This window comes from Botrytis porri (genome assembly GCF_014898465.1).
Source record: "Botrytis porri strain MUCL 3234 chromosome Unknown BPOR_007, whole genome shotgun sequence".
Lineage (NCBI taxonomy): Eukaryota > Fungi > Ascomycota > Leotiomycetes > Helotiales > Sclerotiniaceae > Botrytis > Botrytis porri.
Window position 1 is genome coordinate 2,558,298 of NW_024066081.1, and position 27,708 is coordinate 2,586,005.

Here is a 27,708-nt window from a genome sequence, read left to right on the forward strand (position 1 = left end):
GGGTGGGATTTTCGCAGCGCTCATGATTGTATGCATGAGTTGATGATGTCTCTAGTTTGTTGGAGTTAGTTCTTAGTGTTAGTTGTTGAATATACCAGGGGAGCATGAGAGTGTGGAAGAGAGGGAGAGGAAAGCGAAAGAGGGTAAACAGAACACGGGATGAGAAGGGGAAGGAAAAATGATTGAGGAGAGGGGGAGGGGAGGGCAGAATGGAGGAAATGGACTTGACTTCTTATTCTCAGATAGGAAACTTTTTTTTTGTCATTTGTTTGGTTTGGGGTTTGGGACAGAGGAGAGATAAGAAGGGGGATGAATCGTTTTATTCTCTTTACTGAAGAAGGAAAAGCAAAGCGCAAAGGAAGATGAAAGGTACTGAATGGATGGAAAGATGGATGGATACCCGAGGATCATTATGTATGTGTAGGATTTTTTTGATTTTTCGTTTTTTTTTCTTTATTACTTCTTCTCGCCCAAGGAAGTGCGGAGATGCGGATGTGCAATCGATGCATTGCGTAGGAGAGGAGAGAAGTAAGGGGAGGGAATGGAATCATAATGGTCAAATTCTAGGAATGGGATCTGTGGAATGATGTCAAAAGTGGTGTGAAATGAAAATATGAGAATTCTTTTAAAACAAAACTTGATTAGATTATGATTATGTGCCTGATATGCGTGGCGTGTCTTGTCATGAATGAGCAATAGGACATTAAACGTAGAAAGATTGTAATCGTAGGACGATGCAAGGACGGCTTCTCAGAAGCGCGTGGTCCTTTTGTTCTTGACTGCATCTCTCCGTGTCTATCATGATATAGAATCTCGTAATAAAATACATGTAAATCTTGTTCGCTCTACTCTTGCACCGAATCCTCTCCATTCTAAGAAAAGAAAAACTTTTTATAGAGATCTATCCATCGCTCATAGGGACATCTCAGGTGAGATAACGTGAAGTAAAGGTCTAGGTCTCGCTTGATCAAAAGGAGTATCCGAAATGCACCAAACGCCTCGCCAAGTGCTATATTAATTTTGTGTTGAAACGCAACATAATGCATGCTAGAAAGATTCGAATGTGGGATCGTGCTCCCTGATATGGGGTTATGGTGTATGGTTTTAACCATGTTTTGTGTCTAGATTACCGACGAAATCGGCGATGGCTTCGAAATAGCCAATCTCGACCACGCTCGAATTGTGGTCACCGCTCGGAAGAGGTTTCCATACTTTGGTGGGAGATTGGCAGATCTCGAAGAGACGGCGCATGTGGCTAGGTCTGTGATGAGGGGAGTTAGTGGAAAGGTATGGGATAGAGTAGTTTTGCGGTATTGTTGTGGGTTGGGTTGAGGTTATTCAGACAAAAAGTTCTCGTATTGTGTAATCTGGTCCCAGAAGGGAGGTCATGTTTTGTGGATGGAAATTGGGTCATCATTCTGATGGATGGTGTGTGGGAGGAAGAAAGGAAAATAGGAAGACATACGGTACAATCTCATCCAGGAGACCGCTAATGAAGAGAATTGGGACTTCGGTAATGGTCGGTAGGTATGTGTCTGATGGCCAGACTTGATGGCATAGATAGGCGAGATATCTGGCCGGTGGGATAACACTATGGTGTGTTAGTATTTGAATATAGTTGTGCAGTGGATGTACACGTACGATGGAATCAACTTTCTCATGGATAGAAAAGTATTTTCCAAAACTAGACCCACTAATCTTTCGTCGTGTTGATTTTTAGCTACCAGTTGTATTGATACCGCACCCCCAAGACTTTGACCGTAGATGACAATATCATTATCTCTCGTCTCGGCTCTTTTGCGAAGATAGTCGAAACCCGTCTGAGCATCTATCATGAGACCTTTCTCGTCCGGTGATCCAGTAGAGAGACCATAACCCCGGTATTCCAACATCAAGACACTACATCCTACAATGTTTATGAATCGTCTCGCGATAGGTATTCGATGGCCAATATTCCCGGCATTGCCGTGAAACATGAGGATGGTGACATTCTTTCTCTTCCTCGTCAGCGGTGCTCGAATGTAAAAGGCTGAAAGCTTTTCCCCATCCGGTGTAGGGATCATCAACTCCTCGAAATCCGAGATGCCGAATTGTGAGGGTCGTGGAACTTCGGTGCGGGCCGCATTTGGGATGGAACTTGGATAAATCAAGGACCTGAGGGTTGAGGAAACATATTGATCAGTATTTTATTGAATGGTAACCTGGTGTCAGGAAGTTGTGAATGGGTGCGCGATGTGGAGTGTGGAGTATGGTGCGATGATGGCAGAAGAAGAAGAGGAAGAAGAGGAAGGGGGAAAAAAGGTAATGGGGGGTTGAGAGAGTTGAGAGAGAAAAAAAATATATACTTTTGCTTGAAGTAGAGAAGAGAACTTAGTAAAAAAGTTATACCCTGCAATTATTCGTAAGTACGGGTACGATGAGAGAAAAACAAGCGTGGCCCAGTTGACCAGCAAATATCTTTCAAGAGTGAAATAGGATGGGAATGGTGTGAAAGAAAATGTACCGAAGACACAAGGACAGGGAATTTGAGGTAACCTGCGATAGAACTGGTAACAGTAGTTACCTGTTCAATATAACCTCCACCCGATGAATCTTGTGTAGACATCTTTTTGTATTTCAAGGGGGAGAGTAATAGTAGTAGTAGTAGTGGTGGTGGTGGTGGTGGTGGTGGTAGGTAGGGTAGGAATGCGTTTTCTTAAGGAGCCAAAATGGTCAAATATCTTCCTCCAATAGAAATGAGAAGAGGTGTTGTGAATCGTGATGATGAGTTAAATTGAAATTGTCAGTAGTAGTAGTAACACATAGTCTTGATGTAATTGGTAGATGGATCTGAATCTCTTCTTAGAATTTGATGTTTTGATGTTTTGCTATTAGTTTGGGGTGAGTGAAAGCTCGTGATTGATTGATGTGTTTCATGAATAACAAAAGTGCAATGGTACTAGAGTAGAGTAGGTAGAGTAGGTAGAGTTGGTAGAAGTGGTCAAAGTAGTAGAATAGTAGAACTAGAGAGCAAGTAGTATAATGAATGAATCGTCTCGAAAGGTCTAAGTATGTATATGTCTATGAACCGTTGAACCCCCCGTTAGACCCTTTTTTGGAGTGAAGGAGCGATGATTGACCGCCAAAATGTTATCATGTACCGAGGACTTTTGTATAATCAAAATCCCATTGTGGTCTCAGAATTTCCAGGAGTGCAGCAAGAACCAGCAAATCCGTTCACGTCTCCTTCCATCAACTCCACAAGAAACATATCAAATGCTCCATACCCTCGGGGTCGGTCGGAGATCCAGATACTCAAATATTAATAAGGGTGACTTGCATTTAGTTAGTGATACTTGCATCGGACTAGACAACGACGGTATTAGAAACAAGGTAACTGGATACCTCCAAACCTATATCATAAGTACCAGGTTCAAACCTTCGGACATCGATTTTTGTTCATATAGTTGCGCAATCCTGCGAGTAATTTATGTATGCGATCGTCGGGTAAGCACGAGTTCAAATGTCAGCTAATCATAGCATGAAAAGTATACATTGGTCATGTATCAACCTAAAGGCAAACTTCTTGTATGAAGTAAATGGGAATCGTGGCTATAGAATCATCAAATCATCAAATCAACATCATCAATGCAAAATGGACACGGCAAGATGAAGGGGGAGAAACTCGGAGAGTAGACCGACCGACCTATGAAGGAATTTCGGACCAGGCGATTTGTCCTTTCATAGGGCGGACTAACATCTGGAATCAGATAGATATATCTCATATGTGTTTGTCGTACAAATGTCAGTTTCGCATACACCATTGTAATGTTGTCGTGATTAGATTATATCTGGGTGGAAGATGCATCAATGGGGGAGTACACGATATCAGAGTGGTACAACTATCCAGTCACATTCTGAGCCACAATCTTTCAAGATGGATGCACCCTCAGTGCCTCACAGTTTGGGATACAACAAGGGTGATGAGTTGAGTGCGAAATACGGAGTAGGGTGTGATGGATGTGGTTCATGTCTTGGGGGGTCTCGAGGGGAATTTGTCCCAGATGATACACACGTCTTGAGATAGTAAGTGGGATTTGATTCATGGGCTGAATTCCAAGCCAAACTCGTTTCTCTCATACAAACTCCCTCCATCGAGGATATGTTCCCACGATTCCGCCTTTTCTTTCCTCTGGTGAGTGTATAGCGAGGCAGCGTACTCGGTCTCCTTCATTATCTCGCCAACAATCACTCACTCACACATATGGGGGTCCAAAAATCGAATCGAGCTACTGTAATGGCCTAGAATACCCGATCTCACGTTTCCTCCCTAGCAAGATCTCAACTATTGGGATCCCAATATGTGGCGAAATAAGGGGACCATCCAATGATCCAATGAAGAATGTCTTCTCATGTGTCTAAGGTAAGGTAAGGTACCGGTAAGGTAGATTTGGATTTGGATACGGTGCCCAATAGTAAGGAATTCAAAGCAGAAGAATTGAGGCCATCACATAAGGATACATGAGGCGACCCAATGACAGTACTTGCTCGTGCTCGTATGAAGATACCTACCCTACCTAGGTAGTAAGGTCAGAAAGTATCTTCCTTTGAAATTGACGCCCAAAGCCAGAGAATTTTCAATGCTGCATGTTGCATGTTGCATGCCGTGTCGTGATGAATGTGAATGAACATTCCTCTTCTCGGATTCCACCTTGTTGTTTACCATGACAATCCAATATGATATAAGCCATTGGGGGGGGGATGAATAGCAAATGAACATTGTTCAATGAATAATACAAACTGTAGACATCGTGGACCTTTTTGTTGTACTTCTGTACTTTGGTATCACTGTGTACCTCAGCAAGTGTCGCAAGCCAAAGGTATCTTAGATACATGGACACACCAGTAGTACAGATATGGTTCTGAACATTCTTCCGGGCGTATTCTAGTCTCTCTCTTTCTCTCTTTCTCTCTTTCGCTCTTTCGCTCTAGAGGAAGGGGAAGGGGAAGGACAGGAAGGGCGGCATCTCCACCAGTCAAGGAAGCAGGAAGAAAAGCGTAACTAAATTCCAAGCAAACATTTTTCATCTTTTTTCCCTCAATTCACTCCATTCACACACCCATCACCTTTTTTCATGCAACCCTAAAAATCAAAAATACTAACGCGCGAGCTGTACACCTGCATCCATAGCCTTGAATGAATCCCACAAAAATATCCCAAGGTCCAAGGTCCAAGGTGCAAGGGTCAAGGTCCAAGGTCGAAAAAGTGTGAAAAAGATGGGAGAAGTATTTTAAGGGTCGAATTTGTTTATTTATATTTATTTATTGCACAACCGTTCCACGACTTATATCTAACCAATACCTGATACCTACCTACCCTCCTACCCTCCTACTCTCCTACTCTCCTACTCTCCTACTCTCCTACTCTCCTACTCTCCTACCTTCCTACCCTCCTTCTTACCACCGCTACCTACCTACCTACATACCAACCATCCCATACCATCTCATCCCAAAATACCCCTCCACTCTTCCCTCCCCCCGGTCAAATATCGAAGCAACAGCACAAAAGAGGCTTGCATCTTGACCCAAAGAGGAAATATTTCGATTTAGAAACACTCTTCATCCCTCCCCCGAGTTTCACATCAAACACTTGACATACCTATCTACAGAGTATACCTACATAATATACCTACCTACGCAACATTACCATCTCAATCTCAAGTTTCTTTATTCAGATTCTCCAAAAGCTAGCTACTTCCTTTCTACCCCCCCCGCGATACTAGAACAAACTCGCAAACTTATCTATTCTTCGCCAAAAAGAAAAAAAGAAGAAAAAAAAGAAAAGAGGAAAAAACTCTTGTCAATCTTCTACCTCATAATTTCTCCCTACAAGTACTTCAAAATCTCAAACAATCCAAGAGACTCCTGCAGGGAAAGAAAAGGAAAACTTGCATATATCATCATGGTATCATTCAGTTGTGAGGTACGTCTATTATCCCTACGACTCCAACACTCTATGGAAACACCGACACCTGCACCTACATTTCTACCTACATCTACTATGGTAACTCAAACAAGCTTTTGTCTAACAAGAAACAATCGATAGAATTGCGGAGACGTCCTTACGAAGAAGAAACTCGACCCTCATCGAAATCAATGTCGCGGGGCATCATATACTTGCCTGGATTGCATGGTACATTTTCAGGGCCTAGAATATCGCTCGCATACGGTATGTAAACAAACATGAATTAGACGCGGGGCATCGTTTGCTAACAACAATTAAGAGCTGTATGAGCGAGGCGCAAAAATACCAAGGTGCGCTATACAGAGGAGAGGGTAAAGGAAAGAAAGGAAAGCAACAAAACAATCAAAAGAATAATGCGCATAATACTTCTCAACCCGCACCCGCCCACAACGCATACGTCGAAGATGCGCAAGATGAGTACGACAATTCGCAACACGCTACAGCCCCAGTACCAGAAGCTGTCCCTTCAACGCCAGCACCCGTCAATGTATTTGATTTCCTCGTGGATCCAACACCCAATGCGTCGCGATTGGATCTCCCCGCAGCTGATGAGGTTATGAACGATTCTGAGCCTGAGCAACAAGTTCGTGATGAACCCATGAGCGATAATGCAGATAGTTCCGAAGTAGAGGAGAAACCTTCCACGGATCTCGTACGAGTAAACGCAGCAGATAGTCCAGGCCTTACCAATCTTGTCGAATGGGGTTCTGGACCAGTACCGGCCAACGGACCTTTTGAAACACCAGCGCCAAAAGCGATTGAGTGGAAACCAACCAAGGAACATGAGGGAAAATCGAAAAAGGATAAGAAAGATGAGAAGAAGAAGGACAAGAAGCGCAAACGCTTGCATGTTGACACGTCATCCCGCGAAGGCGACGTTCAAATGAATGATGCGCCACCAGTTCTACATTCAGGATTGACCGCCGAAATTGGCAAACTTCAAACCCGTCCTTCAGTCTTTCCCCCATCGCCAGACTATTCCGGTGCCGATGCTGAGAAGGAATCGCCTAGCGCAAGACCCAAGAAGACCAAGGAATCCAAACGCGCCAGCCGGGCTCGCACTCGTAATGACACATTCGGAAGCAATTTGATGTCCTTGATCACCACTCGCCAGCCTTCCCGCGAGCACTCGGAAGATCGACCCAAGAAACGCAAGCACAAGCATCGTACTAAGTCTTCTGAGAGACCCAAGATGCTCGAATACAAACCGATCAATGGCGCTGGCGATTCTTCCCCTGGCGAAAACCAAATGATCGTCTACAAACCCCGCGCAGAACTTCTCATGAGCATGGTAAACAAGGGTCCCAATAGCGAGAAGGGTGTTTCAATGAACAAAGCATTGAAGAGATATCATCGCGAGAGAACTGCGGCTGGATTGGCACTGGGAAAAGGGGACGAGGAGAAGGAGCTCTGGAGGAGTTTGAGAATGAAGAAGAATGATAGAGGAGAGATTGTCTTGTTTATGTGAACATGTATCACATTAAGATGGCGCGCAACAGATAGGGCGGGTGCGCAACGGAGATGGAGCAGAAAGGAGAAAGGAGAGGAGGAGCATTGTGATACCATATTTTCTTCTTTCTTCTGAGATGTATGCTTGGGATTGCAGATTTTGTTGTTGATTGTTTGTTTCTGTTCTTGCACTTGTACTTTTCTCATGCCTTTTCCATTCTTCTTCTCGTTCTTGTCTTTGTTCTTGTTCTTCTTGTTCATACATTTATCGTGTTTACGTTTTCATCTGCTGGATTTTATGCTTATGCTTATGCTGTTAATCATGTATATGAGGGCATTGCGTGCGGGTTTGACTTCTAGGTTGGATTGGAATCGGAATGGATGGATGGGCATAAATAAGTGTACGAGATTTGTGGAATGCAATGGGATGGGTTCGAAAGGGCTGGGCTAAACAGGACTAAATGCATGGGATTGAATTGATGTTTGAATGTACTTCTAGGTACATATGTCTGGCTGATTGGATCCAGGATATCGCATTAATGGTTGTGGTGTGTGGGCTTGATGTGCGATGAGTAGGAAGTCGGATGTGGTAATATGAGGGGATACTAGTGGGATCGATCAAGCAAGCAAGCATTTGATCAATCAATCAATCAACCAATCAAACGTAAACAATACATCTCTTCGTTCTGTGAAAATGGTTCCGAAATTGGTATTTCAGATCTAGCTTCTGAGAATCTGTGGTGAGAGTAACTCAATATAAACATAGCATGGAAATAGTTGTCTTGCATGTACGTATATACAACAAGACGTATGTGATTTTCGTATAATAGCATAATTAACTGTGTGATATTCTTCTACAGTGAACTCGAATCTCAACTGCTCTTTCTCATTCATCTCGATAGATGATATCCTCATTTTTTGTAATATCCCAAATCAAATTCCGCTTCCTGTTTATATTCATCTATCTATCTATTTATCTATCTACATCCCGATATCGTCCACAGACAAGAAAGTGAGAAAGCGCTTTTGGTTTCTTTCTTTCTTTCCTCTTTCCTCTCTGTACATGCATACATAGATAATCCCTCCCAATCAATGCGTCGTCGTTTCTAGACTTTGATTGATTGCATGTGCGCGGAGCTCTGATCCCCTTCCCGCATTTTCTTGTTCGCGTGGTTCACATCATGCTTGGTATATTATATCAGAGAAAAAGAGATGTTCTGCTCTCTTCTGCTCTACTCTACTTACTATCTTTCCCCACATCTCGCTTGGTATACCATATGTCACATACTCTCCCCCCTCTCCCTCCCCCCCTCCACCTCCTCCTACACCACCCCTCCTACACCACCCCTCCTACACCATCATCCGTAAACCACCCACCGCACGACCCTCACCACCCCCAACACCCCAAGCAAAACCCCCGTAAACCAAGCGCACATGCGATGCGCCCTCTGCACCGCAAGTTCTTGAGTGTGTTGTTCCCATGACAATTCGTTTATCCTATTGTCTACAATGCCTGCTTCTAGATTTGAATCTGAATCCAAATCCGAGTGAGGACCGGAAGAGGAAGAGGAGGGTGTGGAAAAAGAAGCGAAAGTGGATGTAGATGTGTATGGCGAGGAAGAGTGGAGTGTAGGTGATGCGGGGAAGAGAAAAGAGAAGGGACGAGTTGTGAAACCAGGAATTGGGTTGAAACTGCGTATTGAGTTGAGGATGCGATGGATTTGTAATTCAATTCCGGAGCGTATGGTGTATTCAGTATCTGTTGATGTTCGGTTTGGAAAGCGGGCGACGTGGATGTTGAGAGGAGATGATGGGATTCTGGTTGAGAGTCGGGTTGAGTGCGTAAGGTGGTATTTCGAAGTGCTTGTTGTTTTTGGCGTGAGAAGGGAGATGTTGTGGGTGGAGCGAGGGATTCTTGTAGTTGGGTCTGCGTTTCCTGCGATTGTACTTCTAGTTGTGATGGGAGCGGGGCGTACACAACTGATTGAGGCGAAGACCCCAGTTGAGGAGAAGATATAAGAGAGGAATAGTAATGTTGTATGGGGTTTACCATTGCGTAGTTTGTGTTAGGAAGTGACGGAGGTGGAGGTGGAGAGTCTGGTCGAGGTTGTTGAGATCCATCAAATTCTTGAGAAGAGGATTGGGAAAGTGTAATAGCGTGAGGAAAAGGGTGGGAAGACATTTTCGTGGATTTGTTGGAATTCGTTTTAGTTTGAACTTAAATACGAAGTTGAGTTGAGGTTGTTGTTTGGTTTGATTCGTATGTCCTTTGAAGAGGAGACGACGGTGGCTATATTGAGGAGCATGTAAATACGAATTGTAAGTTGCTGTGTTATGAGCCAAATAGAATATTATGACTTTGGACTTGTTGATTGATTGATCGAGAGTGAATTATCCAAGTGGTTGAATCAATTCAACAAATTCAAACATCACTTTAAGTCCAACAAAATGTCGCAAAGATAGCTTAACCGCGAAAATCAGAATATGCATATAGCCATGAACTTTCAGGTGGAATTACTCATAGGTAGATCGAAATTTGGTATGGGATTTGGCAGTAGCAGAGAAAAAAATATGTATTCTTGTGTAAAAAAAAAAGCTGTTGCTGCTGTCTGGAATAATGAATTGGGTCAAAGGAAGACTTCGAGGTGCACTGGGAGAAGTGAATGGGAAAATATGGAAGTTAAGTGGATTGTAGGGGGACTGGCTTGAATTCCCCCGACCTAAATTTGGAATCATGGTGTTTGGATTCCATACTTCAATGCGGGGTGAACGCTGAACAAGAAGTGAATAGCAATGCAAAAAGTCGCACTTCCATCTTCCCCATGAATCTAGACTCTCCAAATTCATGATTGTATTCCAGTCCCTCGAAAAACGGTGTGAAATTGCGGCAGTCCGTAATCCAAATCCTCCAGATCACCCCGAGGCCACAAGGATAATTCTCTCACGTTCTCAAGATTTGCACATTGTCGTAGAATCAAGGTACCAGGAAATTCATCGATCGTGTTATTTTGTGAAAGTATTTCCTTGAACTGATCCATCCATTTTCATCAAACGTACATCCAGCCCATAGCCGTAGCAAAAGCCTGCACCTGAATGCATGAAGAAATTCCCAATGCCCCCATCATTCGATAACTATGACCAACAATTTATCTCAATCTTCTAGCCTCACGCTCAGATTCGAGTAAGCAGAGGATATCGTCTTCACGGACTATTTCGATATGTTAGCCTACACCTTCCCTAGCTTCCTAACATTTCTTTCTCGAGTATTTTCTGCCGAAATAAAAAATCTGGGGGGAATAAAAATAATCGTGATATCGTACCTGGGCCCTTGACGTTACGGATAATGGAACGGGTGGTGTCGTCCATGAACTCAACTCTGACTTGAGTAACACCTCCACGGGAACCTAGTTTTTTGTCAAAATTGCCTCCTTTCAACTCCGCAAACATAGATTCTCCAATTCTGACATACCGGTTCTGCCCAAAACACGGGTGACCTTAACGAGCTTGACGGGGACCTTTGATGCATCCATTTTTGCGATCTGAATTTTATTAGAACCTTGGAACCGTAGATAAGCTCCTGAGCCACTCACAGGATAAATGCGCTTGGATTTTGGGATATGGTTGATAAATTGACTCGGGGCTTACTGGTCGACGTGAATTTGGTGATATTTTTTTGCCTGTTCGCAGAATCTTAGGGCAAGAGATTCTCGTTAATATTCTTAGCGTCGAAATTGAAGCATTTCCGCGCTAATATTGATTAAGACTAGTGGCTTGTGAGAAGACGCCGACCACCGAAAGTACCAGGTGTTACACGTGGGGCAGAATGATGAAGTTGAGTACTAGGTGACTTTTTTTTAAATAATGGAGTTTGCGCCAAACATCTCCGAGTCATATTAATAAAAGTGAAGTCTTGTCCCTTTGCCATATTATCCAATAATCGTGACTCTCCTTGCTTCAAATATATTTAAAATTATCCAAGCCGTACATTTCTTACCATTTACGAACACAACATCCTCCGTTTCTGCTTGTGATTCAAGTGAATACCCCGCAATCGGAGTGATTATATCTTCACATTGTACAGAAACAAACTGCTTGCTCTCCTCACCCTCATCCTCAACAGAATGGATTTAGTGAATCAGTAAGAATTGTCCTTTTTTACCTTGTTGGCTCTTGAGCTTGCCATTGAAGCCTATCTAAACGGTTTGGAGCTGTCGGTTTCGCATTCTTAGGCATATAGAACCTAGCAACTCCTACCGTTCAAGGAAGCTACAATGAAAGTTCTCAAGATGTTGTACATTGAAGACGAAGAGTCTAAAGATTATGAACCTTTCACTAACGATCAGAAAAGCTTAGAAGGTAGATTGCTATTCGCAGTACCAAAAAGTGAGTCATGACACCAACGGAGCCGAATCCTATATTCGAGATTGATGGCTGATTGAATCGTTAGAGGGAAGACTATTACAAGCAGCACTCAATTTGCTCGAAGGTGCCGATATTCAGTTTCGAAGAGAATCAAGACTCGACATAGCATTGGTCAAGAACTTACCAATTGCGCTCGTCTTTCTTCCCGCGGCCGATATTCCTACGTTCGTTGGTGAGGGTAGAGTAGATATTGGTATCACTGGACGGGACACAGTTGCAGAACATGCCACAGGAGTTGAAACCGAGAGGAGAGTTAAGTCAGAATCAGGAACATCAACCCCTGTCGAAGAGGGTAAGGAAGAAGGATGTGTGGAGATAATGGATTTGGGATTTGGTGCTTGTAAGTTACAAGTACAAGTGCCAGAGAAGGGGCCATATGCGAAGCCATCAGATCTCATTGGAAAGAATATTGGTACCAGTTTCGTCAGTCTATCTGAGGAATTCTTCCGAGCGTTGGAAGCTGAGGCAGATGGTGGTGCCGTATCCGGGCGCAAATTGAAGACCAAGATCATCGAGCTCAGCGGCAGTGTTGAGGCTGCATGCGCTCTTGGTGTCGCTGATGGAATTGTGGATCTGGTTGGTGAGTAAAAGAACAACATGATCGACCTCAAGAAGTTTCGTATTAATAAGTTATTAGAATCGGGTGAAACCATGAAGGCAGCAGGATTAAAGGCTATCGATACCGTCGTCTCGAGTACAGCAATTCTCGTAAAATCCAAAAGACCCTCAAATCCAGCATTGGTAGATCTTATTGCCTCTCGTATTCGAGGTGTCATCACTGCACAAAAATACGTCTTGTGCCAGTACAACGTTCAACGAACAGCACTCCCAGATGCAGTCAAAATCACCCCCGGAAAGCGAGCACCCACGATCAACGCTTTGGAGGAGGAAGGCTGGGTAGCTGTTAGTTCAATGGTCGAGAAGAAGAAGATCGCCGTGGTCATGGATGATTTGACAGCCGTTGGAGCAACAGATATCTTGATTCTTGATATTGCAAACACGAGAGCCGGATGAAAATGAACGAGAGATGAAAAAAAGAAATGTATCATGATAACAGATCGAGATTTCGGATATTGGTGGGAGATTGGAGAACGAGAAAATACCCATTTGGATCGAATCGAGCCTGGAGTTGTAGCTTGGAAATCTAGTATATCCACAAATCAAAACTTGCAGTTTGCAGTCGATAATGAATATTATGTGAAAATTTCAACGAATTTAGATAACTAGATAAAAAGAATATAACCTATTCCCGGCGAAGGGTTTGCGCATTAAGATCAAATCCTTCACCAGCCAACCGCAAAAGGGTCCCTCTTCTCCTCCCTTACAAACGATCCGTCTGAATTACCCAATAGCACACCTTTGAAGCGCCGCCGAACATGAGAATAATTGATGGATGGGCCGTCGATTTTATGGTATTTTCCCCTCCTCGGTCTCGCCTTCCTATCTGAAAATAAAATGACTTCATTTTCCGGCCAGAGAGGCAGTGTCTCTTCTTTCGTAACCACCCCTATCTCCTTCAAATCACGAAGCGAAGCGAGAACAGTGGATGAGATGGTCAGGTGAGAATAAGCTTCGTCTCCAATGATTAAATATCTTAATCGCTGCAGCCCGTATCCACATCCATCATAATTCTCCCCCAGCCTTAACAAATTCTCTAGCTTCTCAACCCAGGCCGAATAGTAGGGATTGTAAACTTGGCTAGCATCTATCCGAAAATATAAACTATCCCTAAAGGGACTAAACCAGAGATTTAAAGAAGGGATGTATTGGTAGTAGTGTAGAGCGAAAGAACGTGATTCGGAGATGAGATGGAGAAGAACGGGAATGCTAGAATAGGAAAAGTAGATAGGAACGAATGTTTGAGAGGGGGGAGAAAATTCCAGTTCGAGAATGCGAGGGGAGGGGAGACAATGGGTGTATATTTGATGACGAAGTTCTGGGGGGAGAAAAGGAAAGAGTGAGAAGGTTGTGAGGGATTGAGATGACGATAGAGAAGAGGAAGATTTGGGATTAGATAGGTTGTAATCTGTGTTAGTGGTAAAGTGAGGCATATTGAAAGATTTCAACTCAAAGTTGGAATCTTAAATGTGAGTGAGGAGTTGTGTTTGGATATTGATAGATTGATAAGGAAGTGGCGAGAAGACAGCTCAGTCGAGAACGAAAGGGGTGAGATGTTGAAGAAAGAGTCAACTAAGCTTATTAGTTATATGTCATCGTGTCGAATTACGAAGAGAAAAATGGTAGGAAATGAATGCCAACAGAAGAAACTACTTAAGTAGGTATCATACTTATATGTACATGTTAAGATAACCGCTGAGTGCGATTCCTTTGCACAACTGAGGCTATATCGATATTTTTTTCTTCAGGCGTCTATGTTGTATCTACCTATGCACCGCCATGGTGGATAACTTCCTTCGAATGTTGGAGAAGGAATAAATACCTAAGTTCTCATTGAGATCTTTGTCAGTAGAGAGACCAAGTCACTTGTGCCATGTAGCTCTACGAAGCAACAGTACATATTTTTATGACCGACAAAACCAACAATAAAGCGTGGTCGTCAGCATATAGCTAGCCTAGTTACCTACGAGTAAGGTTAAGAATAAAGACCTCGACCAGCCGTAGCGCGAGGCTGTTGAGTTCCAAGATTTGATACAACTTCACTCGTATCAGAGATTGCGACAATAAGTCTGTAGTACCCAGTCTCGACTCATGAATCAAGATGTTTTACACATTCGATTCTTCAGAGTCATCTCATACAATGATGCAATGCAAATGTTACAATGTTCCAGATAATGAGCGAGTATGAGTCAACTCTCATGTATGAGTCTTGGAGTTGACAAATCTATACGAAGAGTCCAGAAGAGCGCTAGTTGATAAGTTTAGCGTCGATAAAGAGCTCATGGATTGCCACAATAAAATCAGCCTTATTCCCCTCTATATACAAGAGTGCGACTTCCGTATCTTGCAAGCAAAAAGCATTTTCATCTATTTTTCTACCATTTAATCTTTTTATTCCTTTTCTTGTCTGAAGTCGCCATATATCTTGAGGCGCAATTGCTTATTATTTTACGAAAGTTTCGTATCTGCAAGCTCTCTTAAATCTGTCTGTATTGCATCGCAGTAAACAAAAAAAATAACGGCCCCGCCACTGGTCAATAATCGATTTTAGCACACCAACTATTGAGAATTTCTGGTTGTATCACAGGCTCGTTATATTCACATATCATGGCCACTGCAGAATTGTCTCAAACTTCTGGCTCCAATCGTCCTCCTCGAACACGAACTCGTCGCCCAAGACGGGGTGGCCATCGGAACAATGGATCTGCACCAGCAGATGCAAACACAAACGCTACTCCAAATCTAACGACACAAGTACCAAATGGTCCTTTAGCTCTCAGACCGGCTTCTGTGGCACCACTGCCAGACTCAAATCCTCCTGCCCCGTCGAATTCACGAAATTCGAACGCAAACAATAGAGGAGGCGGTAATGGCAGAAGAGGTGGGTTTGGACGAGGCGGTCGAAGAGGGGGAGGTCGCGGACAGCCCATGGCCAATGGAAGAGTGTTTGGAGGGCAACTTACCTCAAACTCGCATACTGATCCTACATCTGACGCTGGCTCCTTCGCTGGAGATGCTCCAGCTTTTACACCTGGGCATCCTATTGCCACCCGACCTGGGCCCTCTCGAGCTCCGCGCGCACGTCGAATGTCGAAATCGCAAGCCGCAGATCTTGCCACTCGAACACACGAAGATATCACAAATGGCCAGTACGAGTGCGCAATTTGTACCAACGAAGTTTTACCAAATTCTAAGATATGGAACTGTAAAAGTTGTTGGTCGGTTCTCCATTTATCATGTGTCAAAAGGTGGTCGAAGAATGAAGTATCTACACATCAGCAACGAGCAGTTGAAAATGGAGAATTGCCACCACCGAGACAATGGAGATGTCCTGGTTGTAACCTGCCCAAAGAAGACTTACCAATATCGTATACTTGTTGGTGTGAGAAGGAGATTGAACCACGATCAGTAGCTGGGCTACCACCACATTCTTGTGGGCAGAGTTGTTCCAAAAAGCGGATCGGACACTGTCCTCATCCATGTGATCTTATGTGTCATGCTGGACCGTGTCCACCTTGCGCTCATATGGGGCCTTCACTTCCTTGCTTTTGTGGCAAAGAAACGGTTTCAAGAAGATGTTTAGATACGAAGTACGAAAGCGGATGGGCTTGTGGGCAAATCTGCGACGATGTACTTCCCTGCGGAGAACATAACTGTGAGCGCACCTGTCATGAGGGCCTCTGTGGCAGTTGCGAGGTTCTTATCGAATCAACATGCTATTGTGGTAAAGTCGAAAAAACTCTACCTTGCTCGGAACGCGATGAAGAGCGTGAAAGTCAAGCACCAACCAGTACGCTTGATAGTGAAAGTTTGGCCACGAGGACATGGATTGGATCTTTTGACTGTGGCTCTGAATGCCGTAGACCATTTGATTGCGGTAAACCAGACCATTACTGTGAGACTAGATGCCACCCTCAAGACCTATTGCCTGCACACTGTCCATTGTCGCCCGACGTTGTCACAACTTGTCCCTGCGGGAAAACGCCAATTTCTACACTCCTTGAAACTTCACGGACCGATTGCACCCAGCATATTCCTCACTGTCAAGAGAAATGCGAATTGCCGTTGAAGTGCGGGCATACCTGCCAAGGTATTTGCCATGAAGGCGAGTGCCGACCTTGCTTTCAGTCGGTGTTGATTGCATGTCGCTGCGGTAGGACAACATCAAACACTATGTGTCATCAAGGAGTGGATGAGAAGCCCCAGTGCCCTCGAGTATGCCGAGCAACACTCAACTGTGGAAGGCACGAATGCGGCGAGCGATGTTGTTCTGGCGAAAAGAAAGCAAGTGAACGACAAGCTGCAAAACGAAAGCATCGTGCTTTGAATGCTCCGCCGACAGAAGAGAATATTGAGGCTGAGCATATCTGTCTCAAAGTCTGTGGACGTACACTCAAATGTGGTGAACATGCTTGCGCTGAACTTTGTCACAAGGGCCCTTGTAGATCATGTCGTGAGGCTATCTTTGAAGAAATCAGCTGCGCTTGTGGCCGTACCGTTTTGCAGCCTCCAATGCCTTGCGGGACGAAACCACCTGAATGCCGTTGTGATTGTACAAGAGCAAGAACTTGTGGTCATCCACAAACTAAGCATCAATGCCATCTCGATGGCGAAGCTTGTCCAAAGTGTCCCTTCCTTGTAGAGAAGCCTTGTATTTGTGGCAAACGGACTTTGAAAAACATTCCGTGTTGGTTCACTGAAGTCAGGTGTGGCTTGCCATGCGGAAAGAAGTTAAAGTGCGGTATACATTCTTGTCAAAGTCTCTGCCATCGTCCTGGACAATGCGAAGACGCGACTTCGCCATGTCATCAACCGTGCGGAAGACAGAAAAGCGTTTGCGATCACTCCTGTACCGACGCTTGCCATGCCCCTTACCCCTGTAAGGAAACACTACCTTGCCAAGGCAAAACCTTCATCACCTGCCAATGTCAACATCAGAAACAAGCGGTCAAATGTCTCGCATCGAAAAGCAGCGAGGGCAATTCGAAAAAGACACTAGATTGTAATGACGAATGTCTTAAACTTCAACGCAATGCAAAGCTTGCCGCAGCTTTGAATATTGACCCAAGCACTCACACGGATGATCATATTCCATATTCGCAACAAACATTGGATATGGTCAAAGACATGCTCAAATTTTGTCAAACCTACGAGCGCGAATTTCGCGTTTTCGCAGCGGATCCATCGGAGAAGAGATTAAGATTCAAGCCCATGCCATCTCATCAGAGAGCATTTCTGCACTCATTGGCGGAAGACTATGGTCTTGATAGTGAAAGTCAAGATCCAGAGCCACATCGCCACGTTTCAATCTTTAAGACACCACGCTTTGTATCTGCGCCATTGAAGACTCTAGCGCAATGTGTCAAAGTCAAGCCAGTGGCAGTCGTCGAAGCCGCATCTTCCAAAAGGTTGGTTGCTACTGCCGAACCGTTCAATGCATTCTTATTATCGAATCCTAGGTTTGGATTAACTATTGATGAGATACACACCGACCTTTCGTCTGAATTCGCAAATGCGGGCCTCAATTTCGACGTATCTTTCCTACCTTCTGGCGAAGTTGTTCTTCGTGGAAAAGCTCCCGAGACTTGGTACACGAAAGTCGATTCCGCACTAACTGCTATGCAGCATAGCCTTTTTCAAAAGGTTAAAGCACTTCAATTAGCATCGACAGTTGTTCTCTGTAGTGTGGATTCGAGTTTGAATGTCGTCAGGAGAGAAGATGATCATTTAGGTGGTGGGTGGAGTCAAGTGGCCAAAGGAGCCAGCGGAAGCAAAGCTCCAGTGAGGCCAGAGATAGGTGTAAAAAGCAGCTTCACCGTTCTAGGGACCAGAACTGCGGCGAAAAAGAAGAAAGAAGAACAAGATTCTGCAGTAGATGACTGGGAAAAAGAAGTGGAGGCTTGGGATGCTTGAGGGTAATCACATGAGGATTGTGGTTATTCTCTCGGTGTACAAGGTACTTTTGAAGAATTATGAGGCGATGAGTTCTAATAATAGCACCTACTGATGATCAAGTCCATATAGCCAATCCGTTTCATCGCCTGAAATCAAAATGAGAAAACTTTTCTAGTCCGTATGATTCCTGACGAGATTTTACAGTACCACATCTACCTAATCCAACCTAATATGCTTCATTTTCCAACAGTCTCTACATGACATCATGGGATACCTGTACTCCTTTCTACACATAACTAGATTCCTGGCATCAGATCATTTTCTTTCACTCCATCATCTTCATCTAGCACCTATTTATCCCATGATAATCCACTCTCCCCCTTCATTAAGCGCCATTTCATTTACTTATCCACTGTCACATGCGTTGCAGTCTTTCTCTCCAATCCCGCGCGAAAATGACAATAGCGAATACTTCACCTTTATGGAATATACTAGTGCCGGGTGACCTCCTATGTAGAAACTCAACTTGGACATCTAAAGATGGAGGTAGTTTTTTCCCTCGTCTCCAAAATTATGCCTGCGAAGGTGGCATTGCAAGATATGCTGGAGAAGATGAGGCAGGCTTGCTTGAAACAGAAGGAAGTGAAAGATTTTTTAGGGAGAGTATATGGTCAGAGGGTTTGGGGAAATGGAGGAGCACCAACAATCTGAGAAAAAAATATTGAAAGCGTGCAGCAAGTAGGTAAGTGAGTGGTCTGCTATTGTCGTCGCGTATTCAAAGCTATCGACCAAAGTTACCATTCAGCTCTGGTGTTTAAGCAGGCCATCGAAAGAAGTTGGACTTTTGATGAGTATATATATCATCATTCGTCTTTGTCTCCACATTCACCATTTTATTTACCACATGTTTGTTTCACTTGGCTATTCCAGTATTCTCACCCCAACTCCGCGTAGGCAAGCAGACCGCCTATTATTTCCACCGCTTTGTCGCCCCACAATATATGTTGACGTCGCCTCGCTTCGCTGACGACACCAATCTCGCCCACCGATTCTACTCTTCCAAAAATGAAAGGAATAAATTGGACAGTGCCTTCCAGAATGGCAAAACCTTACCGCCCCACGAGAGGGGCGGGAGGAGAAACCCCCGATGGGGTATTTTCCGATTCGAACCAGGCGTGTTACCACTCCACCACGAGAGCGCATTTGACCTGAACAAACAAGCCTGTTTGCCGCCTTTGCGCTCTCGATGGAGAAACTGTCTCTGAGAGGGTTTATATAGTACAGTAGGAACTTGGTAAAATAAGGTGCAGAGGAATAAATGCTCAACGCTCTGCCACGGGTAAATCTGGCATCGAACTTCCAATATGCTATGAAGCCATAGTAACTACCTACTGTACAATCCAGGTAACTGTTTACCCAGTAAGACAAATTTCATTTCAACGCGACTGTCAAGCAAACTGGTACAAGGTAGCATGTGTATTGAGGTAGGAAAAAGATAAAAGAGTTCAGATACTCAAGTTGACGGGAAATCACTTTCGCCACTCAGAGAAAGAAGCCATCACTTCCACTCGCGCATGACCCCCACTACAAGCAGGGGCACCAAAATTAGATGTCGTGACTCGTGTATGTGAAGTGATTCCCCACGCCAATACAAACGGGATGAATTGCAGAATGGCTGAATAATCTAGCCCGAGAGGTACGACCAGTACGCGTGTCACACCGGATAAACCGAGCCGGCAATGGACCACGAATCTAGTTTTAGATGCTTAGTGAGAGACTAGGCGCATACATATTACACAACTTCATTTCTATGCGAACCAGGTGGGTACTGGGTGTCCTTCCCATATCCGTAAAGATGACGGCATCCTATTGGCAAGCTTGGGCAAGGCTCGTATCGGTACCTGTTGCGACAAGAATATGCCCAAGTATTTGTACCAGCCGAAAATAACGTTCTTTGGTTGCCGAAAGCTCAAGCTCTGAAGCTTATGGAAAATCACGATATTCAGAGATCTTCGATGCGACGGGGCCATGGCCGAGTATGGAGAATGCTAGGCCCGCTTCCTGGTGTGATTGAGAAGACGCCATAGTAGGACAACTGTCGAATGCACTTGTAAACACAGCACATAGTCTGCTCGCTTTGTAAAATGAGTAGCTTGTTGATTACAAGCTGTGTTCACTGTGCTAACTTGAAGGTTAATGTCCACGTGCCATGGTACCTCTTTTGTGTTCGGACGCATCTGAAAACGGGCGCCAAGGGGTGTGCTAGACATATACCTTTCTGGTAGACGAACAATACCGGTGTACATTTATTATCATGGAAGACAACAATTTTGAGCTTCTAAATGGGGAAAATGTGCAAGGATTGTCATAGCTACATTACCGGCTCTGAAAATCTCGAATCCGCGCTGCTTTCGAATGTCAAAAAAACAGTGATAAGAGGTTTTTATCGCATCGGTTGCTTGGCGAATCACATTCGGCAGGTAGAGGTACTTCAAGGGAAACGCATTAAAAATATACCACGGGAGCTGCCTATTCTAAGAAGCTCTCGTCGTATTTCTCACAACGATGGTCTGATTTGACTCGATTTCGTAGGTAAGACCATTTCGAATGCCGAGGTTTATATGTTGGTAAGAACATAACGCGCTGAATGATCAAGCGAGAGTAAGATCTTGCATCGTGGTCCCATTCAATCATTGGTATGATGAATGCATTATGTATCATGTATCACCGCAGACACTAATGAAGCCTGGAGGCGACAGCGTGGTCTGATTGTACGCTGGGGATGTCGTCTCTGGGTTCCTAGTTGCTGGTTCTCGTCGAGTCATTATGTAATTTCGCCTCTCAAGAATATGATACATCTCTTCGATTTTTATATCTCGTGATCCTAGGAGAAGGGGGTTCGGGGTTCTGGTTGTTCGATACGGAAAGTGGAAGTCGATGTCATGTGTGCCAAGATATCATAGAAAACCCCAGATTCTCGTTGGCTCAACTATGGTTGATTCATTCCTTTCACTTCTCCACCCCCACGCTCCTTCACTGAATCGCGACAAGAAACGGCTGTCCAAACATGTTACCAACACCATGATCTTGGATTCTTGTTCCAGCTAAGCCATCTGGGGAATCATCTTACACGACCAGGGTCGATGAACCCCGCGATTTTCAGGGATCGAGGTCATTATACCGTATCAGCAGACATTTCACTCTGCAGCGACAAGTAAGACTACAATTCGATGAAAGGCCAGACTACGTACGTTCATATACACCTGGAAGAAAGACAAACTTTTCTATGGGCATGATTTCTCCAGCCCAATATGAGTGAACTTTTGGCAAAATACAAAAGTTCAGCTCTAGAGAATATAGTGTGGTTAGTGCTGAGTGAGACTGCTCTGAGTCTGAGCCTCCATCTCATAACTTTTGTTTGTTTTTACCATCAATCAAGATCCAGGAATTGCCCCCCAGCCAAACCCGTTGAAAAGATCTTACATTATCGTACTCGGAGAGGTGGATGTTTCTTGAGGTCATGATGCAAATAAGCAATTGAATTTGGCAACAGATTATTGGATAAACGTTCGACTTTACCTGAAGTATCATGTATGCGGTGAGGTGAAGTTGTCTAGGAAGGATCAAACGGTGCCCGACATGCAATGGAATACGGGGTTCAGAGATTTCACTTTCCCTTTTCCTTACATTTCATCTCTTGGCAAGCAGAAAACACCAAGATAGGCTTCTCTACCGTTCTCTATTGAATTCAGAATACAACATCGTTGATGATCATTGATCAAAAACGGAGCGTGCAGCATATCACATATCGAGATGCAGTCAATCAATTACTAATTGCCAGATCAGGACCCAGCTTTGTTAAGCTAAGCGTGTAATTGGTCGGGCAATTGAGGGGTTAGTTGTCGTCACTTGCCCATCACCTGCTACTTCTTGCCGTCGTCAACATGGAAAGTAGCATTTAGATTTCACGATGTTTTCTTTACCATTATGCAAGGCTAGTATCTGCCTACGCTTCACAATCGCCCATCTTGCATTTGTATCTGGTCTTACTTTTCTTCGCCGTTTACTAACATGACTAGGGAAAACAAGCCATGCTACGAGGTCCGCCTCCTAGAGTATTCTTGACCCCCCACACTATGCGACGAAAGAAGTAGCTCGTATACGCCACCAGGAACATGCCGAGGAAGCAATATTTAATATCTAATTGTTACCCACGCAAAGGTCCTTGATAACATCATTTCAAGAACTTTGCCTTCCTTTGAGTCAATGTTGTCTTAGACTTGCCTTCTCAAATAGAATCCAACTAAACCCTCACATTCCAAAAAAGCATAGCCTTGTTGTTTCTTTCTAGCACACATCTTGGTACATATAATTCGAATACCTTATATTCACCATGGCGCCACACAGTAACGATCCATCTTCACCTGCGAGAGAGTTCTCAAGAGATTTTAAAATGTCTTTCCATCCTCCAATAAACTCTCTCTTAGGAGACTCGAGCAACGAAAATAGCATATATTCAGTGAAAGAATCCTCATACAGTTCGTCATACAGTAGTGTCTCAACAGAAGCCGACGATCACATGGCTCGACCTCTAGTTCCTGGCGTTTACGTTCCCACAGTTTGTTTCTTCGACCCGACCACGGAAGAACTCGATACGGAAACTATCTCTAGTCATGCGATTCGTCTCGCGAAAGCTGGAGTCACAGGTCTAGCCACTCAAGGCTCTAACGGCGAAGCTGTTAATCTCACCCACGCAGAACGTCAGACTGTGACGGCAACAACTCGTGCCGCACTCACTTCGGCTGGGTTCCCACATCTTCCTATCGTTGTCGGTTGTGGCGCACAATCTGTCCGAGAAACGGTGCAATATTGCCGAGAAGCCTTCGCGGCTGGAGGAGATTACGCACTTATTCTACCACCTTCGTATTATGCACCTCTATTTTTGCCTTCCTCTGCTTCCGTAATCGAGTTTTTTACGACTGTAGCGGACCAATCCCCAATTCCATTGTTGATCTACAACTATCCGGGAGCGGTATCCAGTATGGACCTTTCATCAGACGTCATCATCAAATTATCAGCTCATCCCAACATCGTGGGTGTGAAGCTGACTTGTGGCAATACTGGCAAATTGAACCGAATCGTGGCAGCCACAAGAACTTCCAAGCCACATTCCCCCGCATCTCCGCCATTCTTGGTTCTTGGAGGCAGTGCCGATTTCACCCTACAAAGTCTGATTGGAGGTGGTCATGGGATCCTCGCCGGGTTAGCAAATATTGCCCCGAAGGCTTGCATCGAAATGACCAAATTATACCACGAAGGAAAAATCAAGGAAGCTCAGAAACTTCAGGAAATCGTTGCTCAAGGTGATTGGGCCGCTATCCAGGGAGGTGTTGTGAGCACTAAGGCTGGTATGGAGAGTTGGTTGGGATATGGAGGATATGGTCGTGCACCGCTACCTCATCCTACTAGTGATGAGATAACGAAGTGGAAAGAAGGCTTCCGGGAATTGGTTACTTTAGAGAAGAGCCTTTAGATGAGGTCTCCTCTGGCTCTAGGTTCTAGGCGTTTGATCTTCATCCATCGTTCTACACAGCTTGTTGGTGTACACTTACAGCAATAGTCTCGAAGTCTATTTTTGCGTTTGATCTAAAAGTTTCACTTTTTGGGCATTATGGTTCGGCAAACCCCTTTCAATTCCATTTCACACTTATATCTTTCGCAATCGTATTTGTCCATGATTCTAAAGCTGATTTTGGCTTCAATAATATGTATTTGTTCTAGAGTAAAAGCCGGAGGAATATCTGAACTCTCTATACAGAATCAGTATCCGTTTCGAGCAAACTTGTTTCTTGGAAAAGAGTGCTCAACTTTCCTGTCGCAGAAAATTCTGGAGGTTAGATGCTTGATACATGCACACATACATGCATCTTTTAAGTAGGTAATTTGATTTATCAACATCGATCTGACACATGTGGACATGAAAAAAAGAGTGTGCAGAGGCAAAACGAATCTTTCGGCTTCGAGAGAAATGTATGTAGATTAGGAAATACAGGCAGGTTAAAATAAAACTTGACATAGCATAATTGTTCACATGCATATACTAACTATATTATCAAAAAAAGGACTTGCGCGACGACCATTACCAAATCTTTTTAGAAAGGCAAATAAAAAAATTGCCACAAGATACAATATTGTGCATATTAGCTAACCCGTCAAAGAGTTCTACAGATCGTTCCACATGGCTAACTGTATGATTTCTCATGTTCTATGTCTCTCGGTGATTCCTTCATGGATTGGGCTTCTTATTACGCCTTTCCAGTTCCTTGCGCCCTTTCTCAACATTCTCTATGAGCTTCTCAAAATGCTGGGAAGCTTGCTCAGCGCCTTTTCCGCGGAATCGCTCTAGGTTTTCGGCGGCTTGACTGGCAAGAGCTTGATCACGTTGGACTTCTTTCTGTAGCTCTGCGGTGTTGCGTGTAAAGCCGTTGATGAGGTTGACGCCATTGCCGATAGAATCCACTGCAGAATTGGGAGACTTCCCTTGGTTAATGACATTTTGCATTTTCTTCTGCTTCGCGGCGGCTTGTTTGCCGGCAGCTTTAGCTTTAGTGGATTCTTTTGCTGCTGAGGATTTGGATTTGGAGGGACTGATTTTGGTAGCAGGTTTAACCTCAGATGTTTTCGCTTTGGAAGGGGAGTCGGTTGAACGTAGGCTACGAGCTGGAGTTACGGGTGGCTTGGTGACTTTGCTGGCGGCGGCTTTGAGCTTAGGTATCGGTATTGGTGTTTTGGATTTAACTTTCGAGGGGGCTTCCTTTGAGGCTGCCTTTTTGATAGGTTGAGGCTTTGGCTTTGATACAAGTGTGGCTCGTGATCGAGCGGACCTTGTGTTGGCAAGGGGCGGCGAATCAAAGGGGATGAAGTCTATAGAGTGTGATATGGGGTTGGATATAGAGTTATTGAGAGTTCCAAACTTGGGAATCGCGAATCCTGTAAATTGGGGGGTGTTTGGACGCAGCTGGGGTAAGACTGGTTGTTGTGACGGAGCAATAGCTTTCTTTGAGGCTGGATGTTTTTTATGATTTAGTTTCTTCGTAATGACTTTCTTCGTAACTCCATTCCGATTTTTATAAGATCGCCACCTTTTACTTTGTCCGAGCAAAGCTTCGATCTCCCATCCTTCGATTCTGTTGAACCCCGCTAGCCAATCTCCAGACTCGACATCAACATTGCCCTCTTTGTCTACTACGACTATACCGACTTTGTCTTCTATATTCTGTTCAACCTGTTTGCCCTCTTTATTTTTCTCTTCGTCGGTGGGCGTAAATACAGTTGTCGTTGTTTTGACTATCTTTCCGCCTGGTACAAGCATGGTTTTCTCCCGTGTCATTCTACTTTCTCTGATACCCTGGGGTTCTGGATCGTCAATCACCGTGGCATCCTGAGCAGCTTGGTCCAGCCCGAAAGCCGTGTGGTGTGGAATATTTACAGTAGCATGTTCAAAATCTGGCATTGGATAGTAACCCATCATCGGGTTGGAAAGGTAGCCTGGCATTGAAGGAAAGTTTTGCTGCGACGCCATCCAATCAGCATACCAGTCTTGCTTTTCGGAATCGAAGTCTCGTGGGTGTCCGGGTCCAAACCACGGTCCATACGATCCTAATGATTGAGGTACTGTGTGTACCTGCCCTGAAAACCTATTTTGATTCCAATCCATTGAATAGGGCCAGTTTGTTGAAGAAAAGTCTGAATACTGCGTCATAGTCTGAGGATATTGCGGGCTGAACCCTGAGGAATATTGCGGGAACCCTCCAGCTGGAGCTGTAGGTACGTTCTTAGATGATGAAATACTAAGTCCCTCTCCATCAGCACGAAAACTGCGGCTAGTATCAGCAGCAGCACCGGGGTTAGTTTGGTCTGCTGTTTTCCCTGAGGATGATAGAACTCCAGTTCCTGGTATTATAGAACTATTTCGCGCCAGGTTAAAAACAGATTGGTTTCTTGGACTCGTGTTGAAGCCATGCGGTCCCCCAAATCCTGGAGAGTATCTGAACCCCATGGCGGCATTGAACCCCGGAGAAGGTTCCGTTCCAGTGGATATACTCGCCCGTGGGTAAGTCGGATCGGGGAACTTTCCTTCCGCTAGGGAACTCAAGCGTTGTTGTTTGTTGGCATCGAAGAGCTGAGAGGTCTGCTCTCCTCTGTCTTTCGAAGATGGTGGGGGAATTGCAATGTGCGCCTTATCTGTCATCGAGCATGTTCTATCATGCTTGGATCTCGCAGATCTTGGCGACTTAGACTTTGGTGTTCCATTGACCAACCCATTTCGCGAACTTGGTGAATTGAAAGCTGGGGACTTGGTGGAATCCCATTGAGAAAGCAAAGCTGCGGTGTTCTTACGAGAGCTTTCTGTGGAGAATGGATTCGGATAGGTTGCTTCTTGACGTATTATTTGATCATTAGAAGTAGATCTCGAGGGCTCCCCCGTAGTTGCTGCTCGTCCTTTTACTTTTCCTTTGTGAGCCGAACTTGTCTCTGAAGTGGATATCTTCTCAGGAACGGATTTCTTTGAACGACCTGGAGTTTTCTTAATCTTTTGGGGCGTAGTCTTTGGGACAGGTTCAGATGATGTTTTCGGATTGTCTTTTGCTGCCCGGGCTAATCTCACTCTGGCAGGAATAACATTAGTATCTTTTTGGGGTGCCATGATGATGACTGAAGCTTCAAAATGTTGCAGGTTTTGACTTGAGATCAAATGAAGATATCAATTTTCACAACAAAGATATCTTCGGCATGCAGTTTCCGCATTGGACTATGTCTCACAAAGAGAATCGCCCCTTACTGGAAGATAATTGATAGTATGCTCAAGGCCAAGGACTTCCTCGAATCTACGCTTGTAGAATAAAATATAAGATGGCCATGTCAAAGCCAAGCCATGTTTGTTGGAGATTTGGAAGCAAGGCTCCCGCCATCATGATTTACGAACCACGATTTGTTTTTTTTTTCGCACGACCAGTAGCTCATCAAGAACTCTGCCTTGCCTTTTCCCACGATGCTGTGAATTAGCCTCAATTGATGAGGTGTTTTTACCTATCAATGGGTATGTTGGCCTGGAATAATTGTTCACCGGCCGTGGATGAATTGCAGTTGTCTCGCGGGTGTCAATCTTAACCTTATCAGACGATGGTGCTAGGATGTCGACATCGCTATCAATGATGGACCCCTCACAACTCTCTAAATCCAGGCTTCAGTCTCGAATTGGTGAGAGAAAATTTATTCCCATCCTGTTCCTTAATAGGTATAATTAGATAGCTACAGCT

General features: G+C 44.4%; 9 protein-coding genes across 9 annotated transcripts; 4 read left to right on the plus strand and 5 right to left on the minus strand.

Annotated features, from left to right (window-relative positions):
* Positions 1-1,104: 1,104 nt before the first annotated feature.
* EAF01_006097 (uncharacterized protein) lies at positions 1,105-2,605 on the minus strand (the record flags this gene model as incomplete). The annotated part of the gene is made up of 5 exons (XM_038914351.1): positions 1,105-1,261; positions 1,466-1,591; positions 1,642-2,154; positions 2,346-2,389; positions 2,504-2,605. 5 exons carry the CDS (start codon positions 2,603-2,605, stop codon positions 1,105-1,107), a joined length of 942 nt encoding a protein of 313 aa, XP_038770800.1.
* A 2,760-nt stretch (positions 2,606-5,365) lies between these two features.
* EAF01_006098 (uncharacterized protein) lies at positions 5,366-8,119 on the plus strand. The gene is made up of 3 exons (XM_038914352.1): positions 5,366-5,962; positions 6,086-6,208; positions 6,264-8,119. The coding sequence occupies exons 1-3, from the start codon at positions 5,942-5,944 to the stop codon at positions 7,470-7,472; spliced, it is 1,353 nt and encodes a 450-aa protein (XP_038770801.1). The 5' UTR covers positions 5,366-5,941; the 3' UTR covers positions 7,473-8,119.
* Positions 7,485-7,718, minus strand: EAF01_006099 (uncharacterized protein; the record flags this gene model as incomplete). The annotated part of the gene is made up of 1 exon (XM_038914353.1): positions 7,485-7,718. The coding sequence occupies one exon, from the start codon at positions 7,716-7,718 to the stop codon at positions 7,485-7,487; it is 234 nt and encodes a 77-aa protein (XP_038770802.1).
* A 684-nt stretch (positions 8,120-8,803) lies between the features above and the next one.
* On the minus strand, positions 8,804-9,635 carry EAF01_006100 (uncharacterized protein; the record flags this gene model as incomplete). Its single annotated transcript, XM_038914354.1, has 2 exons — positions 8,804-8,950; positions 9,129-9,635. The coding sequence occupies 2 exons, from the start codon at positions 9,633-9,635 to the stop codon at positions 8,804-8,806; spliced, it is 654 nt and encodes a 217-aa protein (XP_038770803.1).
* A 964-nt stretch (positions 9,636-10,599) lies between these two features.
* On the minus strand, positions 10,600-11,147 carry EAF01_006101 (uncharacterized protein; the record flags this gene model as incomplete). The annotated part of the gene is made up of 4 exons (XM_038914355.1): positions 11,044-11,147; positions 10,923-10,992; positions 10,774-10,857; positions 10,600-10,661 (listed from the first exon to the last, which is right to left on the minus strand). The coding sequence occupies exons 2-4, from the start codon at positions 10,981-10,983 to the stop codon at positions 10,600-10,602; spliced, it is 207 nt and encodes a 68-aa protein (XP_038770804.1). The 5' UTR covers positions 10,984-10,992; positions 11,044-11,147.
* A 427-nt stretch (positions 11,148-11,574) lies between these two features.
* On the plus strand, positions 11,575-12,889 carry EAF01_006102 (uncharacterized protein; the record flags this gene model as incomplete). The annotated part of the gene is made up of 4 exons (XM_038914356.1): positions 11,575-11,591; positions 11,802-11,836; positions 11,901-12,455; positions 12,513-12,889. The coding sequence occupies 4 exons, from the start codon at positions 11,575-11,577 to the stop codon at positions 12,887-12,889; spliced, it is 984 nt and encodes a 327-aa protein (XP_038770805.1).
* Positions 12,890-15,100: 2,211 nt separating this feature from the next.
* EAF01_006103 (uncharacterized protein) lies at positions 15,101-18,406 on the plus strand (the record flags this gene model as incomplete). The annotated part of the gene is made up of 1 exon (XM_038914357.1): positions 15,101-18,406. One exon carries the CDS (start codon positions 15,101-15,103, stop codon positions 18,404-18,406), a length of 3,306 nt encoding a protein of 1,101 aa, XP_038770806.1.
* Positions 18,407-22,781: 4,375 nt separating this feature from the next.
* Positions 22,782-23,921, plus strand: EAF01_006104 (uncharacterized protein; the record flags this gene model as incomplete). Its single annotated transcript, XM_038914358.1, has 1 exon — positions 22,782-23,921. The coding sequence occupies one exon, from the start codon at positions 22,782-22,784 to the stop codon at positions 23,919-23,921; it is 1,140 nt and encodes a 379-aa protein (XP_038770807.1).
* A 753-nt stretch (positions 23,922-24,674) lies between these two features.
* On the minus strand, positions 24,675-27,095 carry EAF01_006105 (uncharacterized protein; the record flags this gene model as incomplete). The annotated part of the gene is made up of 1 exon (XM_038914359.1): positions 24,675-27,095. The coding sequence occupies one exon, from the start codon at positions 27,093-27,095 to the stop codon at positions 24,675-24,677; it is 2,421 nt and encodes an 806-aa protein (XP_038770808.1).
* Positions 27,096-27,708: the final 613 nt, after the last annotated feature.

Excerpts from the sequence above, each read along its gene's own strand:
- EAF01_006098 (XM_038914352.1), top strand. The coding sequence starts at position 5,942 with ATGGTATCATTCAGTTGTGAG. Across the intron at positions 5,963-6,085 it reads TGGTATCATTCAGTTGTGAG|AATTGCGGAGACGTCCTTAC; the intron begins GTACGTCTATTA and ends AACAATCGATAG. Across the intron at positions 6,209-6,263 it reads TAGAATATCGCTCGCATACG|AGCTGTATGAGCGAGGCGCA; the intron begins GTATGTAAACAA and ends ACAACAATTAAG.